The sequence below is a fragment of the Panthera leo genome, chromosome D3 (genome assembly GCF_018350215.1).
Source record: "Panthera leo isolate Ple1 chromosome D3, P.leo_Ple1_pat1.1, whole genome shotgun sequence".
In the NCBI taxonomy this organism is placed as follows: Eukaryota; Metazoa; Chordata; class Mammalia; order Carnivora; family Felidae; genus Panthera; species Panthera leo.
In genome coordinates, this window is record NC_056690.1 from 27,342,304 (window position 1) to 27,359,096 (window position 16,793).

At 38.1% G+C, this 16,793-nt stretch overlaps 1 protein-coding gene across 1 annotated transcript in view; it reads left to right on the top strand.

Annotated features, from left to right (window-relative positions):
* Positions 1–16,793, top strand: part of LOC122203209 (ankyrin repeat domain-containing protein 62-like) — a 120,176-nt gene that overhangs the window by 55,602 nt on the left and 47,781 nt on the right. Inside the window, 3 exon segments of the mRNA XM_042909797.1 lie at positions 4,086–4,256; positions 6,189–6,222; positions 6,799–6,940. Coding sequence (XP_042765731.1) covers positions 4,086–4,256; positions 6,189–6,222; positions 6,799–6,940 — 347 coding nt within the window.

The window sequence follows — 16,793 nt, forward strand, 5'->3', positions numbered from 1 at the left end:
TTGGAATTTTGACAAGGATTGCATTGACTCTGTAGGTGGTTTCAGGTAATGTGGATATTTAATGATACTAATTTTTCTAATCCATAAACAACGGGGTATCTTCCCATTTGTTTGTGTCTCTGCTGTTTCTTTTCCAATGTCTTGTAGTCTTTACTGTACCTATCTTTCAGAAAGTCCTTGATTAAATTTATTCCAAAGTATTTTGTTCTTTTTGATGTTTGGGGGAAGGGGATTTTTTCCTTATATTTCTTTTTCAGCTATTTCATTGTTAGTGTGTAGAAATGCAACTGATTTCTTGATGTTGATTTCGTAATTTTTTTTACTAAATATAATCTATTGTCAAATTGGTTTCCATACAACACCCACTGCTCGTCCCAACAGGTGCCCTTCTCAATGCCCATCACCCACTTTCCCCTCTCCCCCATCTCCTATCAACCCTTAGTTGATTCTCAGTGTTTACGAGTCTCTTATTGTTTGCCTCCCTCCCTCTCTGTAACATTTCCCCCCTGCCCCACCCCCCCATGGTCTCCTGTTAAGTTTCTCAGGATCCAGATATAAGTGAAAACATATGGTATCTGTCTTTCTCTGCCTGACTTATTTCACTTCGCATAATACCCTCCAGTTCCATCCACGTTGTTGCAAATGGTCAGATTTCACTGTTTCTCATTGCCAAGTAGTATTCCACTGTATATATAAACCACATCTTCTTTCTCCATTCGTCAGGTGATGGACATTTAGGCTCTTCCCATAATTTGGCGATTGTTGAAAGTGCTGCTGTAAACATTGGGGTACATGTGCCCCTATGCATCAGCACTCCTTATCCGTTGGGTAAATTCCCAGCAGTGCTATTGCTGGGTCATAGGGTAGTTCTATTTGTAATCATTTGAGGAACCTCCACATTGTTTTCCAGAGTGGCTGCACCAGTTTGCATTGCCACCAACAGTGCAAGAGGGTTCCTGTTTCTCCACATCTTCGCCAGCATCTATAGTCTCCTGATTTGTTCATTTTAGCCGCTCTGACCAGCGTGAGGTGGTATCTCAGTGTGGTTTTGATTTGTATTTCCCTGATGAGGAGTGACATTGAGCATCTTTCCATGTGTCTGTTGTCCATCTGGATGTCTTCTTTGGAAAAGTGTCTATTCATGGCTTCTGCCCATTTCTTCCCTGGATTATTTGTTTTGTGGGTGTGGAGTTTGGTGAGTTCTTTACAGATTCTGGACATTAGCCCTTCCTTTATCCGATATGTCATTTGCAAATATCTTCTCCCATTCTGTCGGTTACTTTTTGGTTTTGTTGATTGATTCCTTTGCAGTGCAGAAGCTTTTTATCTTGACGAGGTCCCAATAGTTCATTTTTGCTTTTAATTCCCTTGCCTTTTGAGATGTGTTGAGTAAGAAATTGCTGCGGCAGAGGTCAAAGAGGTTTTTCCAGCTTTCTCCTCTAGGGTTTTGATGGTTTCCTGTCTCACATTCAGGTCCTTCATCCATTTTGAGTTTATTTGTGTGTGTGGTGTAAGAAAGTGGTCTAGTTCCATTCTTCTGCATGTTGCTGTCCAGTTCTCCCAGAAGAAAGAGACTGTCTTTTTTTTTTTTTCCGTTGGATACTCTTTCCTGCTTTGTCAGTGCTTAGTTGGCCATACATTTGTGACCCCAGAATAGAGACTTCTGGGGTCTCTATTCTATTCCATTGGTCTGTGTGTCTGTTTTTGTGCCAATACCATACTGTCTTGATGATCACAGCTTTGTAGTAGAGGCTAAAGAGACAGAGTGTGGACAGGGGAGGGCCAGAGAGAGAGAGAGAGAGAGAGAGAGAGAGAGAATCCAAAGCAGGCTCCAGGCTCTGAGCTGTCAGCACAGAGCCCAATAGAGGGCTTGAACCGCAAACCACGAGATCATGACCTTAGCCGACGTCAGAAGCTTAACTGACTGAGCCACCCAGGCACCCCTGCATCTTTATGTTAATTTTGTATTCTTCATCCTTTGAAAAGAAAAGCTTTTTGGTGGTATCTTCAGGATTTTCTATATATAAGAACATATCATCTGCAAACAAAGACGGTTTTATGTCTTCTTTTCTGATTTGGATGCCTTTCATTTCCTTTTCTTGCCTGACTGCTTTGGCTAGGACTTCCCGTATCCTATTGAATAGGAGTGGTCAAGTGGGCAACTTTGCCTTGTTCTTGAACTTAGAGTAAAAGCTTTCAGTTTTTTACCACTGCATATGATGTTGGCCATGGGCTTATCATATTGGACTTCACTATGTCCAGGTGTGATAATTCAGTACCCACTTTACTGAGAGTTTTTATCCTGAAAAGATGTTGAATTTTGTCAAATGCTTTTTCCTCACATGCTGGGATGATCATATGATTTTTTTATCCTGTTAATGCAGTGTATCAAATGTATTTATTTGACTTGATTTCCGAAGGGTAATTTTGCTGAGTAAAGTATTCTTGATTGGTAGTCTTTTTTCTCTTAGCACTTTGAATATGTATAATCCCACTGCCTCCTGGTATGTAAGGTTTCTGCTGAGAAATTGCTAGTAGCCTTATGAGGGTTCACTTGTAGTCACATAGTCTTCCCTCACTCTTTTTCATTCTTTTCACTTTGTTCTCTGCTGACTGGATAATTTGATAGTTCCTGTCTTTAAATTCACATTTTTTTTTTTTTGCTTGATCCATTTCCTGTCAGTGATCACTCTTGCTTTATTCATCTCCTTCATTATACACTTCAGCTCCAGGATTTTTGTTTAGTCAGTTTTTACTATTTCCAGCTCTTTGTTAAGCTTCTCATTTTATTCATAGAGTGTTTTTCTGATTTTAATGAGTTGGCTTTTTGTGTTTTTCTTGTAGCTCACTGAGTTTCCTGAAAACTGCTGTTTTTGAATTCTCTTTTGAACAAATTATAGATTTCCATGTGTTTCCGATTGATTACTGGAAGATTATTGTGATCCTTTGATGGTATCATATTTCCTTGATATTTTATATTCTTTGCAATTTTGCATTGCTGTCTTTGCATTTGAAGTAGCAGTCACCTCCTCCAGTCTTTAATGACTACCTCTTCAGTGTGTCCAACCCTGATTTTTTTGCTCCAGTGGTATGCTGGAAATTCTCTGCAGGACACCTGGTTTTCCAAAAAAGGCTCTCTCATCCGCGGGTGATTATCCTAGACAGTGTTTTCTAGGGAGGGACTCCCAGATGTGGCTGAGAGGGAGGGACTGGAGGCACTTTATGGGCTATTGCTAGGTCCACAGTTTAGACTGTAGTATGTATGCCTGTTACCTGATGCACGGGTAGGCAAGACTTTTCCTCGGTCCCTCGGAATATGGTGCTAGATTCCCACAGCTCCTGCAAAGGTAGTTTTGCCCTTGGGTGGATAAGATGCCAGTTTGTTGCAGGTGGGGAGACGCAACAAGGTACATCTTACTCAGCTATGATACTGATATCGCTCTGACATATGGGTATTTTAAAAGTAGTTTTGCCCCTAAGATATTTCCCTGATTTCTTCTTTCATGTTATATGGACCTCATGCTATTTCAAAACTTTGTTGAAATGAAGCATTTTTATATTTAAAACAAAAGCCGAAAATATAGCACAAATCTAGTTATTACTCCCACGTCTGAGTCAGAATTTCTTTCCTGACTCTTACTACTTGGTTCCATGTATCTTATGCTTTTTTTCCAAGTTCCTAAAAGTATACTTTTCCTTTCAAGGCACCTAGATGACATCTATGTAATCTTTGTGCTTACATTCTAATCTCTAAGAAAATGGTTTTCTCCCGTTTCTTTTCCTGGTGACCTCTCCTGTTTCCTTTCCCTCTTCAATAAAGCCTTTCTTGTTCTCACTTACAGCTTTTCACATGTCAATTCTTACAAATCACATTGTATTATAATTGTATATTTATCTGTGTTTGAAGCAACAGATGAGCATTTCCTTGTATGTGGTTGGTATTTCAGCACTGTCCTCTGAATTAATAAATTAAGTCAGAATGGTAAAATTCAGAACTTGATGAAAATTGTCTTTTTATTCTTTATCAGCAAAATTATTAGAAAACATTGGCTTTTTTATGGCTTTTTAATGGCTTTTTTTTTAAGGAGTGAACCTGGTTTACATATGAAGAAGTTAAAGGAAGGTGAAAATGAAAAAGGGACATCAAAAGGATCTGTGATCACACCAGTGTTGAAGAAGGCCGATTCCCTAACTGGTGGTCCACTACAAAAGAATGATGGCAGCCATTTCAGTGAAAAGGATCAGCATGAAAGCAGGTGAAATCTATAAATTCTTTATGTGCCTGTGAAGGAATTTTAGCAGTGATTACCTTTTGTGGAAATAAGATGCTGTAGTGTAGGTAGGTCCAAGCTAAAGCAAGAAATAACTCAACATATCAAACACACTGCTTGAAAAGTTGTGATGAGGGTAAGTGACTTTGTCAAGGAGCAGTTTCAGTAGTCACCATGGAAGCGTGGAAGATGAGTAAGTGTAAACAACTCCTTAGAGCATTTTAATTGGGAAAGGTAATAGAGAAATGGATGATAACTGAAAAAGAATGTGAGTTGCAAAGGCATTTTCTTGCTCTTTTTATTTTAAGATGGGAGCTTTTAGAGTATGTATGCTGTTGGAAATGATCAATAGAGATAGACATGGTTAGTTAATTTAATTTTGTTTGCGTTTCCAAACATTAGGAAGTTTGTTGAGTGTATTACAGTATCTTTTAAAGATTATAGTAACTGTCTTTAGTACTCCTATTCATGTAATTTTGTGGAAGAAGTTGGTTTATTCAGAATTGGTTCCACAATGGGGTATTCTCCTATAATTGAATGTGCAGATTTAAAAATATATATATGTATCTATGCAAGTATATATATATATGTATACCTGTGTATAAATTCTATATGTATATATAAGTATATGTGTGTGTGTGTGTATGTATATATATATATACATACACACACACACTCACACTTATAATAAATGTATGCAAACACTGAGGCCATTCTGAACAGAACTAATCCTTCCTTGATGATTTTAGATATTCAGTGCCTTTGATAGCGTCATGAATAGCTATGATTTTGTTAGGGACTTGAAAGTATCTGGTTATATCAAGTTAATATTTATTTACTTTCTGGGGAAAGGGGAAGATTTTGTTTCTTTACAATTGGAAAATAAACTAGTAACCCATCACAGATTATTCCTTTTGGACTGGAAAGCTCTAAATTACAAAAGCCATGCTTCCTGTACCAACAGTGTCATTGACACAGATTATATGTTCAAGAAGTATGTGTTGAATGTGGGAATAAACAGTTGAATGAACAAATGAATGCCTGTTGATGAACTTCTGTAGAAGAAGCAAATCTGCAGTTTATTGAAAGTAGATTTCCAATATTGCCTAGGCATAAAGTCTCTTAAAAGAATGTGTAAGATTCAGAAATTGTTATGTACAGCTATAGCTAGAAATAGAATAATAATGTAGATTCATTTGCTATTATATTAGTTAGAAACACTTAAGTATTACTTTAACCACATGTTATCAAACACATGCTTTGAAGGCACATTCCTGGGTTTGAATTCAGGGTGTGTTCTTGGCCAGCGATTAGGGCTTCTTGGGCAAGTCACTTCGACTTTCTGTGCCTCATTTTCTTCCTGTGTACAATACCGACTATAATAACCTACTTCATAAGATTGTTGTGGGGCTTCAAATACCTTGAAGACATGTAAAGTGCTCATAGTAATGCCTAGAGAGTAGTTGCACAGTGAGTCTTCAACACGTTAATATCACGATTGTTAAAAAGGGGTCCTTTCATATAGGGACTTAACTTGCACTTTCCAAATAGGTTTTAGTGCTTGTAAAAGCTTATTTTTAGTAAAATGGCAACAACAAAAACAATGGTATCATGCCTATCAAATAATGCAAGTAGCCTTAGGATTTTCCTTTGCTTTTGTTAGTTTTTATCTAAATTTAGTACTTTGTTGTTCTCGCTTCAGCAGCACATATATTACAACTGGATACGTCTAATCCTTTGTTAATATTAGTAGTAGTATATTTTCTATGCTGTTTAATGTTACTCTATTGTTTAATCCCCTTTGTAGAAAATTAGTTTCAAATGCAGAGATTTTATATCAGAAACAATAGGTTTAAGTATTCTTTGTATTTTAAGTATTTAATATTTGCCTGAAAAGAATTGTTGGGTTTTTTTCAGACCTGCAAAGAAAATTTCTAAGAAAAAGAACAAGGTAAGAAAAATAGACAATGTAATTTTATTTTATTTATTTATTTTATTTTTATTTTATTATATTATTTTGATAAATATTTATTAGAGATATTGTTCGGTGGTAAAAAAATACTTTATGAAAGATGTAGTGAAAAAATAGAAAATCTTCCTTTGTTGTAGAGACATTTGCTGTGAAAAAGTTACTTAGAAATACTAGCTATTGATAACGGTGTCTTTTTGATAAAAATCCGTTCTTTTAAAAAGTCTCTGTGATTTCGCTTTTAAATGTTTATTCACTTATTTTTAAAATGTATTTTGAGAGAGAGCACGCACAAGTGGGGGAGGGGCAGGGGGAGAGGGGGAGAGAGAATCCCAAGCAGGCTCCATGCTGACATTGTGGAGGTCAACGTGGGACTCAAACTCAGGAACCTTGAGGTCATGACCTGAGCCACAATGGAGTCGGATGCTCCACCGACTGAGCCACTCAGGTGCCCCTGTGTTTGCTTTTATAAAAAGATGGGTATTTATCGCTTCTCTACACCTTGTATATTTTATAAATATTTGGGGGACATTTTGAAATGGTATTCTTTATTTGTAGGTCAAAAAGCAAATTACTTCTATGGATGACCTTGTCGACTTCATTCAGTCATCTGAATCTGAAACAGCCTCAGAGGATTGTGAGTTGCCTTACTCTAAGAATTTCATGTTGCTGATTGAACAACTTGGCATGGATTGTAAAGGTAGGAAGGCTTTTTACGTATATGGCTGTAGTGATATGTGCACACCTTGCCTAGTACTGCACCATAGAACACTGCTGTATTGTAGAGCTGCTCATCTCAGAAATATGTTTTATATTAAAATAAAAGGAGAACTATTGTATCCTCTCAGCCAAAGAGTCATCATTTCTACTGTACCTTTCTTAGTGGAAATGGCACATCTAACGTGTTTGTTAACTCTGCTTCTCTTCTGTGCCTTCACCCAGGTCAGGTCATTATTTTTCTCCTAGATGACTGAGATAACCTCAGGACCGTTTTCCCTGCCGTTCAACCTCCCAGGACCTTGGTCTGCACTGCAACCATAATCATTATATATTTTTTTAAAAATGTGTATTTCTTCATGTTACCTCCTTGCTTAAAGCTTAGCTGTTACTTCTCATTGCTATTAGGTTAAAAGGCCACAGTCCTCTGGCTTCATCTTGCATTGTTTGACATCCTTCTTTCCGTCTGTGTCTTATCCACTGTTTTAGACGTTTCTTCCTGTGAAAGAGCTTTTCGTTTCCAACAGCTTTAGTTAGGTAAACTGCACATATATGAAGTGTGTCATTTGATAGTTTTGACATATGTTTACACGTATGAAACGATAACCGCAATCCAGACAGTTAACATATTCATCACCCTTAAAAATCTCATGTCCCTTTATATTCCCTTATTATGAAGCTGCCAAATCGTTTTCTAAAGGAGTTGTACCGTTTTCCATTCCCACCAGCAGTCTGTGAGAGCACCAATTCCTACATACATATTCATGAACACTTAGTATTGTCAGCTTTTTAAATCCTAGCCATTCGGATGGATATTTTATATATCATTATGGTTTGAATATACATTTTCCTAATAACTGACGATGTTGACCATATTTTCACATGCTTGCTTGCCATCTGTATATCTTCTTTGAATTGTCCAAATCGTTTTTTATTTTAAAAATTTGTTTGTTTTCTTACTTGTTGAGTTTTCAGAATTCTTTGTATATTCTAGACACAGTTCCTTCTTATTTTGTTTTCTTTTTGTTTTTTTTTTTGTGGTTGTTTTTGTTTTTGTTTTCCATTGAGGCATTTTATTTGCACATACGTATTACATCCCTAGAAAATAATCCCAGGATTTCCCCTTCTGTGTGTTTTCATCTTGCTTCTTCATGGTCCATGACTGTAGCTGAGGTGGTCAGTATAATGAAATCAAACTGAGCAGATTATTCTGCCATTTTTCTAGATCTTTGCATTGTCCATCAGTTCTGGGGCCAGTCACCCCATGCTTGCTTAACCTGCCTATGAGGTTCACAACAATTTTCCCAACTCTGTGATCATCAATGATTTTAAATTCACCAGTGTAACCATGCTTCATCATCACAGTTAGAAAGTGGACAATGTTTTTGGAGCACGGCCTAGTAAGAACCTGGCATTTGCTTCTCTTTTCAGTATTGTTATGCTTTGGGGAGCATCTGCCATGACATCCACATGCATCATGATGGTGGCACAGAAAGATGGTGGAAAGAGCTAGATACAGTTCCTTTATCACCTCTCTTTTTTTTTTTTTTTTGCAAGGTTTTTCTTGTCCCAGTCTGTGACTTTTCCTTCTCTCAACAGTGTTTTTGAAGAGCAGTTTTTCTTTTTGGTGAAGTCCAGTTTACGCATTCGTTTGTTCTTGTATGATTGTAGGTTTTGGTTTCCATATCTAAGAAATCTTTGCCTAGCACAAGGTCACAAAGTTTTTCTCTCATGCTTTCTTTTAGAAGTGTTATAGTTTGAGGTCTCACATTTAGATCTATGACCCATTTTATATTCTTTTTTTATGATGTAAAGTATGGATACAAGTTCATTCTTTTGCATATGGATATCCAGTTGTTCCAGCACCGTTTATTGAAAAGGCTGTGTTTTCTCCACTTTATGCCATTGCTCCTTTGTCATAATCAGTTGGCCATATATGTGTGGGTTTATTTATGGGCTCTATTCTGTCTCATTGATCTCTTTGGCCATCTTTGGACCAATATTATGCTGTTTTAATCACTGCCAGCTTATAAGAATTTTTGAAATCAGGTAGTGTTAGTCGTCCTGCTTGGTTCTTTTCAGTGTTCTTTTGCTACACTGGATCCTTTGCATTTCCATGTGAATTTTAGAATCAGTTTGTCAGTTTCTTAAAAAAACAAACAACAACAACAAAAAAAACCCAACTCTGGTGGTCTCCGGGAAATGAAGTTTAGATTGTTGAATCTACAGATTTATTTGGGGAGAATTGACTTCTTGACAATATTGAATTTTTTAACCCCTGAACAGAGGATATATCTCTCCCTTGATATAGGTCTTTTAAAATTTTCTCAGTAATATTTTGTAGTTTTTAATGTATAGGTCTTTCTGTCTTTTATGATATTAACTGTGATTATTTTTTATTTTCAGTGCAGTTGTAAATAATATATCTTAAATTTAAATTTTTTTGTACTGTTTACCCTTGAGAGAGAGACAGAGCATGAGTTGGGGAGGGGCAGAGAGAGAGGGAGACAGAATCTGAAGCAGGCTCCAGGCTCAAGCTGTCAGTGCAGAGCCGACGTGCGGCTTGAACTCACCAACGTTGAGCTCATGACCTTAGCCAGAGCCCAGCGCTTAACCAACTGAGGCACACGGGCGCCGTGAAATTTTAATTTTTGATTTTTTATAGCTAGTATATAGAAATACAGTTGATTTTTGTGTAATGATTCTGTATCTTCCAACCTTGATAAATTTATATGTATACATATATTTAATTTTAGAGAGAGTACATGAGCAGGGGAGAGGGGTGGAGAGAGAGAGAGAGAGAGAGAGAGAGAGAGAGAGAGAATCTTAAGCAGTCTCCATGCTCAGTGCGAGCCTGTCATAGGGCTCCATCCCATGACTCTGGGATCATAGCCTGAGCTGAAATCAAGAGACACTCAACCGACTGAGTCATCCATGTACCGCTATAAATTCATTAATTCTAGTAGCATTTTTCTTAATTCTGTCAGATTTTCTACATAAGCAAAGTTCATTAAAATTCATTTTTAATTACTATTTTACTAACAATGGTAAATATTGTAGACTTGTGGCTAATACATTCTCTGTCGCAACTAAAAAGCTTTGCCATTGTACTGTAAGGTTAGTCAATAGATACTGCATACATTAATGGACATGGATGTATTTTGATAAAATTTAATTTACCAAAACAAGTAACGTGGCCCACAGGTGGGAGTTTGCCAACTTCTATTTTGTGACCATGGCATTGCTATAGAGACAGTTTCACTTCATTTTCTATTTGGATGTCCTTTGTTGCTTCCTCTTGTTTGATTGCGTTGGCTAGAACTGCTAGTATAGTGCTGAAGAGAAGAAGTCATTCAGTGAATGTCCTACTTGTCTTCTTCCTGATCTTCTAAATGCATTCAGTTTTTTACCATTACATGTAACGTTAGCTGTAGAGTTATCATGAGTTGTTTTGTTTTGTTTTAAATCATATTGAAGTTCCCTTGTATTCCAGGACTGCTGAAAGTTTTTATCTGGAATGCGATGTTGAATTTTGACAAGGGACTTATTTAACCTACGGAGATGATCATATAATTTTCCTTTTTTAAAAGTTTGTTAATATGGTGAATAACACTAATTGGTTTTTGAATCTTAAACCAACTCTGCATTTCTTGGATAAAAACCATTTGGTCATAACAAATTTTCCCTTAGTGTATTGTTAGATTCCACCCCCACCCCCACACACACGGCTATAGTTTAATTAATTAATTAATTAAATATAATTTATTGTCAAGTTAGCTAACATACAGTGTATACATTGTGCTCTTGGCTTTGGGAGTATATTCCCATGATTCATTACTTACATACAACACCCAGTGCTCATCCCAACAAGTGCCCTCCTCAATGCTCATCACCCATTCTCCCCTTTACCCAACCCTCCATGAACCTTCAGTTTGTTCTCTGCATTTAAGTGTTTCTCATGGTTTGCCTCCCTGTCTGAAATGATTTTTCCCTCTTCTGTTCCCCCATGTTCTTCTGTTACGTTTCTCAAAATCCACATATGAGTGAAAACATGGTATCTGTTTTTCTCTGACTGCCTTATTTCACTTCACATACTACCCTCCAATTCCATCCATGTTGTTGCAAATGGCACGATTTCATTCTTTCTCACTGCCAAGTAATATCCATCGTATATATGAACCATGTCTTCTTTACCCATTCATCAGTGGATGGACATTTGGGCTCTTTCCATAATATGGCAATTGTTGATAGTGCTGCTATACACGTTGGGGTACATGTGCCCCTTTGAATCAGCACTCCCGTATCCCTTGGATAAATGCCTAGTAGTGCAATTCCTGGGTTGTAGGGTAATTCTATTTTTATTTTTTTGAGGAACCTCCACACTGTTTTCCAGAGCAGCTGCACCAACTGTGCATTCCCATCGACAGTGCAAGAGAGTTCCCATTTCTGCACATCCTCACCAACATCTGTTGTTTCCTGAGCTGTTAATTTTATCGACTCTGACCGGTGTGAGGTGGTATCTCAATGTGGTTTTGATTTGTATTTCCCTGATGATGAGCGACGTTGAACATCCTTTCATGTGCCTGTTGGCCATCTGGATGTCTTCTTTGGAAAAGTGTCTATTCATGTCTTCTGCCCATTCTTTCCCTGGATTATTTGTTTTTCAGGTGTTGAGTTTGGTAAATTCTTTATAGAGTATGGATACTAATCCTTTATGTCATTTGCAAATATCTTCTCCCGTCCCACTGGTGCCTTTTAATTTTGTGGATTGTTTCCTTTGCAGTGCAGAAGCTTTTTACCTTGATGAGGTCCCAATAGTCCAATTTTGCTTTTATGTCCCTTGCCTTCAGAGATGTGTTGAGTAGAAGTTGCTGTGGCCAAGGTCAAAGAGGTTGTGGCCTGTGTTCTCCTCTAGGGTTTTGATGGTTTCCTCTCTCACATTGAGGTCTTTCATCCATTTTGAGTTTATGTATGGCGTAAGAAACTGGTCCAGTTTCATTCTTCCGCATGGTGCTGTCCAGCTCTCCCAGCACCATTTGCTAAAGAACCTATCTTTTTTCCATTGGATACTCTTTCCTGCTTTGCCAAGGTTTAGTTGGCCATACATTTGTGGGTCCATTTCTGGATTCTCTATTCGGTTCCATTCGCCTTTGTGTCTCTTTTTGTGCCGATAGTATACTCTCTTGATGATTGCAGCTTTGTAGTAGAGGCTAAAGTCTGCGATTGTGACGCCTCCAGCTTTGGTTTTCTTTTTCAACATTACTTTGGCTATCTGGGATCTTTTGTGGTTCCGTACAAATTTTAGGATTGTTTGTTCTAGCTCTGAGAAGAGTGCCAGTGCAATGTTGATTGGGATTGCATGGAATGTGTAGATTGCTTTGGGTCATATCGACATTTTCATAATATTTCTTCTTCTAGTCCATGAGCATGGAATGTTTTTCCATTTCTTTGTGTCTTCTTCAATTTCTTTGATATTTTTCTATAGTTTTCAGGATACAAATCTCTTATATCTTTGGTTAGGTTGATTCCTAGGTATTTTATGGTTCTTGGTGTAATTGTAAATGAGCTCAGTTTCTTGATTTCTCTTTCTGTGGCTTCATTATTGGTATATAGAAGTGCAATCAATTTCTGTGTGTTGATTTTTGTATCCTGTGACTTTGCTGAATTCATGTATCAGTTCGAGCAGCTTTTTGGTGGAGTCTTTCAGGTTTTCCATGTAGAGTATCATGTCATCTGCGAAAAGTGAAAGTTTAACTTCTTCTTTGCCAATGTGGATGAGTTTTATTTCATTTTGTTGGGATTGCTGAGGCTAGGACTTCCAACACTATGGTAAACAACACTGGTGAAAGTGGACATCCCTTTCATGTTCCTTATCTCCGGTGGGGGTGGGGCAGGAAGTTCTCTGTTTCTCCCCATTGAGGATGCTATTAGCAGCGAGCTTCTCATATATGGCTTTTATGATGTTAAGGTATGTTCCTTCTATCCCAACTTTCTTGAAGGTTTTTCTTAACAAAGGATGCCGTAGTTTGTCAAATGTTTTTTTCTGCATTTATTGACAGGATCATATGGATGATCGTATCCTTTCTTCTATTAATGTGATGTATCATTTTGATTGATTTGCGAATATTGAACCAGCCCTGTAGCCCAGGAATGAATCCCACTTGATCATGGTGAAGAGTTCTTTCATGCACTGCCGAATTGGATTTGCTAGTATCTTGTTAAGAATTTTGGCATCCATGTTGATCAGGAACATTGGCCTGTCATTCTCCTTTTTAGTGGGGTCTCTACCTGTTGGGGAATCAAGGGAATGCTAGTTTCACAGAGTGAGTCCGGAAGCTTTTCTTCCATTTCTTTGTTCAACAGATTGAAAAGTATAGGTATTAACTCTGCTTTCAATGTCTTGTAGAATTCCCCTGGGAAGACTTCTGGCCCAGGACTCCTATTTATTGGGAGATTTTTGATAACTGATTGGATTTCTTCGCTGGTTATGGGTCTGTTCAAATTTTCTATTTCTTCCCATTTGAGTTTGGGTAGTGTGTGGTTGTCTAGGTATTTGTCCATTTCTTCCAGGTTGTCCAGTTTGTTGGCATATAAATTTTCGTAGTATTCTCTAATAATTGAATTTCTGTGGTGTTGATTGTGATCTCTCCTCTTTCATTCATGATTTCATCTCTTTGGATTCTCTTTTCTTTCTGAGAAAGCTGGCTAGGGGGTTATCAAGTTTATTTCTTCGTTAAAAAAAAAGCAGCTCTTAGATTCACTGATCTGTTCTACCCTTTTGTGTTTTGTGTTTTGTTTTTTGGGGGTTTTTTTTGGATTCTATAGTGTTTATTTCTGCTCTAATCTTTATTATTTCTTCTAATGGCTGTAGGGTTTCTTTGCTCTTCTTCTTCTAGTTTCTTTAGGTGTGAGGTTCGATTTTGTATTTTGGATTGTTCTTATTTCTTGAGAAATGCCTGGATTGCAATGCGTTTTCCTTTTAGGGATGCCTTTGCTGCATCCCAAAGGGTTTGGACTGTCATGTTTTCATTTTCATTTGCCTCCATATTTTTTAAATTTCTCTTTTCATCGTCTGGTCGACCCATTCTTTCTCCAATAGGATGTTCTTTAACCTCCATGCGTTCAGAGGCTTTCCAAACTTTTTCTTTTGTTTGATTTCAAGTTTCATAGTGTTGTGATCTGAAAATATGCATGGTATGATCTCAGTTCTTTTATATTTATTGAGGGCTGTTTTGTGACCTGCTGTGTGACCTGTTTTGGAGAATGTTCCACGTGTACTCGAGAAGAATGTGTATTCTGCTGCTGTTGGATGAAAAGTTCTGAATAGATCTGTCAAATCCATCTGGTCCAGTGTATCCTTCAAAGCCTTTCTTTCTTGATTTTCTGCCTAGATGATCTGTCCATTGTTGTAAGGGAGTATTAAAGTCACCTACAATTTCCATATGATTATCAATAAGATTGCTTATGTTTGTGATTAATCGATTTATATATTTGTGGGGTCTCAAGTTGGGGCCACCAACATTTACAATTGTTAGCTCTTCTTGATGGATAGATCCCTCAACTATGACATATTGCCCTTCTTCATCTCTTGTTAGAGTCTGTAGTTTGAAATCTCATTTGTCTCATCTAAGTATGGCTACTCCAGCTTTCTTTTGACTTCCAGTCGCATAATACATGGTACTCCATTCCCTAACCTTCAATCTAATGGTGTCCTCATGTCTAAAATAAGTCTCTTGGGGCGCCTGGGTGGCTCAGTCGGTTAAGCGTCCGACTTCAGCTCAGGTCACGATCTCGCGGTCCGTGAGTTCGAGCCCCGCGTCGGGCTCTGGGCTGATGGCTCAGAGCCTGGAGCCTGTTTCCGGTTCTGTGTCTCCCTCTCTCTCTGACCCTCCCCCGTTCATGCTCTGTCTCTCTCTGTCTCAAAAATAAACATTTAAAAAAATTAAAAAAAATAAATAAAATAAAATAAGTCTCTTGTAGACAGCATATAGATGGATTTTGTTGTTGTTGTTGTTGTTGTTGTTGTTGTTGTTGTTGTTTTAATCCATTCTGATACCCTGTGTGTTTTGATAGGGGCATTTAGTCCATTCACATTCAGAGTGATTATTTAAAGATATGGATTTAGTGTCATTGTGTTGTCTGTAGGTTTCATGCTTGTGGTGATGTTTCTGGTCCTTTGTACACTTGGCAACATTCCATTCACGTAGTCTTCCTGCGGATTTCCTGCAGGGCTGGTTTAGTGGTCATGAGCCCTTTTAGTTTTTTTCTGGGAAATCTTCTCTCTCCTATTCTGAATGACAGCCTTGCTGGAGAAAGGATTCTTAGCTGCATATTTTCCTATTCAGCACATGGACTTTCTCCTACCATCCCCTCCTGGCCTGCCAAGTTTCAGTGGACAGGTCTGCTACTACCCATATGTGTCTACCCTTGCATGTTAAGGCCCGTTTGTCCCTTGCTGCTTTCAGAATTCTCTCTTTCTCTTTGTAACTTGCCAGTTTCACTATGATATGCTGTGGAGAAGACCTATTCCTGTTGAATCTGAAGGGAGTTGTCTGTGCCTGCTGGATTTGGATGTCTGCTTCCTTCTCCAGATTAAGGAAGTTGTCACCTATAATTTGTTCAAGTAAACCTTCTGCCCTTTTCTCTCTCTCTTATGCTGGAACTTTGATGATATGGATATTATTACGTTTCATTGAATCACTTAGTTTTCTAATACTCCCCTCATGGTCTAATATTTTCTTATCACCCTTTTTCTTGGCTTCATCATTTTCCATAATTTCATCCTCTATGTCACTTATTCTCCCCTCTGTTTCCTCCATCCTTGCCATTACTGCATCTAGTTTATTTTGCATCTTATTTCCAATATTTCTTAATTGTTGTGACTATTTCTTAGTTCCTTGATCCCTGCAGCAATAGATTCTCTGCTGTCTTCTATGCTTTTTTGTAAGCTCAGCTGTTAATCTTACAACTATTATTCTAAATTCTTGAACCAGTATATTTATTGTCTATATCTGTTTTGAGCAGTTCTCTAGCTGTCATTTCTTCCTGGAGTTTCTTTTGATGAGAATTCTTCCATTTCATCAGTGTTCAGTACTTTATGTGTTTTCCTACTTGTCATGTGTCCTGCACCTGAGAGCACTACTATTTTAAAAAGGGGTCATACACTGTCCAGGGCCTGGCCCTTCAACAGGTATTTTTGGAGTGTGTTTCATACTCTCTGTTGTTGTGACTCTGGTTGCTTTATTTCCCTACTCCTATTGGTGGGTTGGCCATTCCACTAGGTGTGCTTAGATTTCTTCATAATGTAACCTTGGAAAAGAATTTAAAGAGTGGGGGTGGGGGGCGCCTGGGTGGCGCAGTCGGTTAAGCGTCTGACTTCAGCCAGGTCACGATCTCACGGTCCGTGAGTTCGAGCCCCGCGTCAGACTCTGGGCTGATGGCTCAGAGCCTGGAGCCTGTTTCCGATTCTGTGTCTCCCTCTCTCTCTGCCCCTCCCCCGTTCATGCTCTGTCTCTCTCTGTCCCAAAAATAAAAAAAAAAAAAAAAAAAAAAAGAGTGGGGGTGGGGCGGTGGTGATGGAAGATGTCTTATCCCATACAAAGGGAGAAATGACAGGGGCAAGGGAAAAGAGAAGAAGACAAAAAATTGACCAGGCAGAGAATCAGAGAAACTATACAACTTAATCCAAGGAGGGAAGAGAGAGAGAGACAGAGAGAGAGAGAGAGAGGAAAGTAAAGAAGAAGGAGATACAGAAGAGGTGCAGAAAATATAGATTAAAAATCTCCATGACCTGGCAAGTTGTCCCCCTGGGCCCCTGGAGATGTTTATGTCACTCT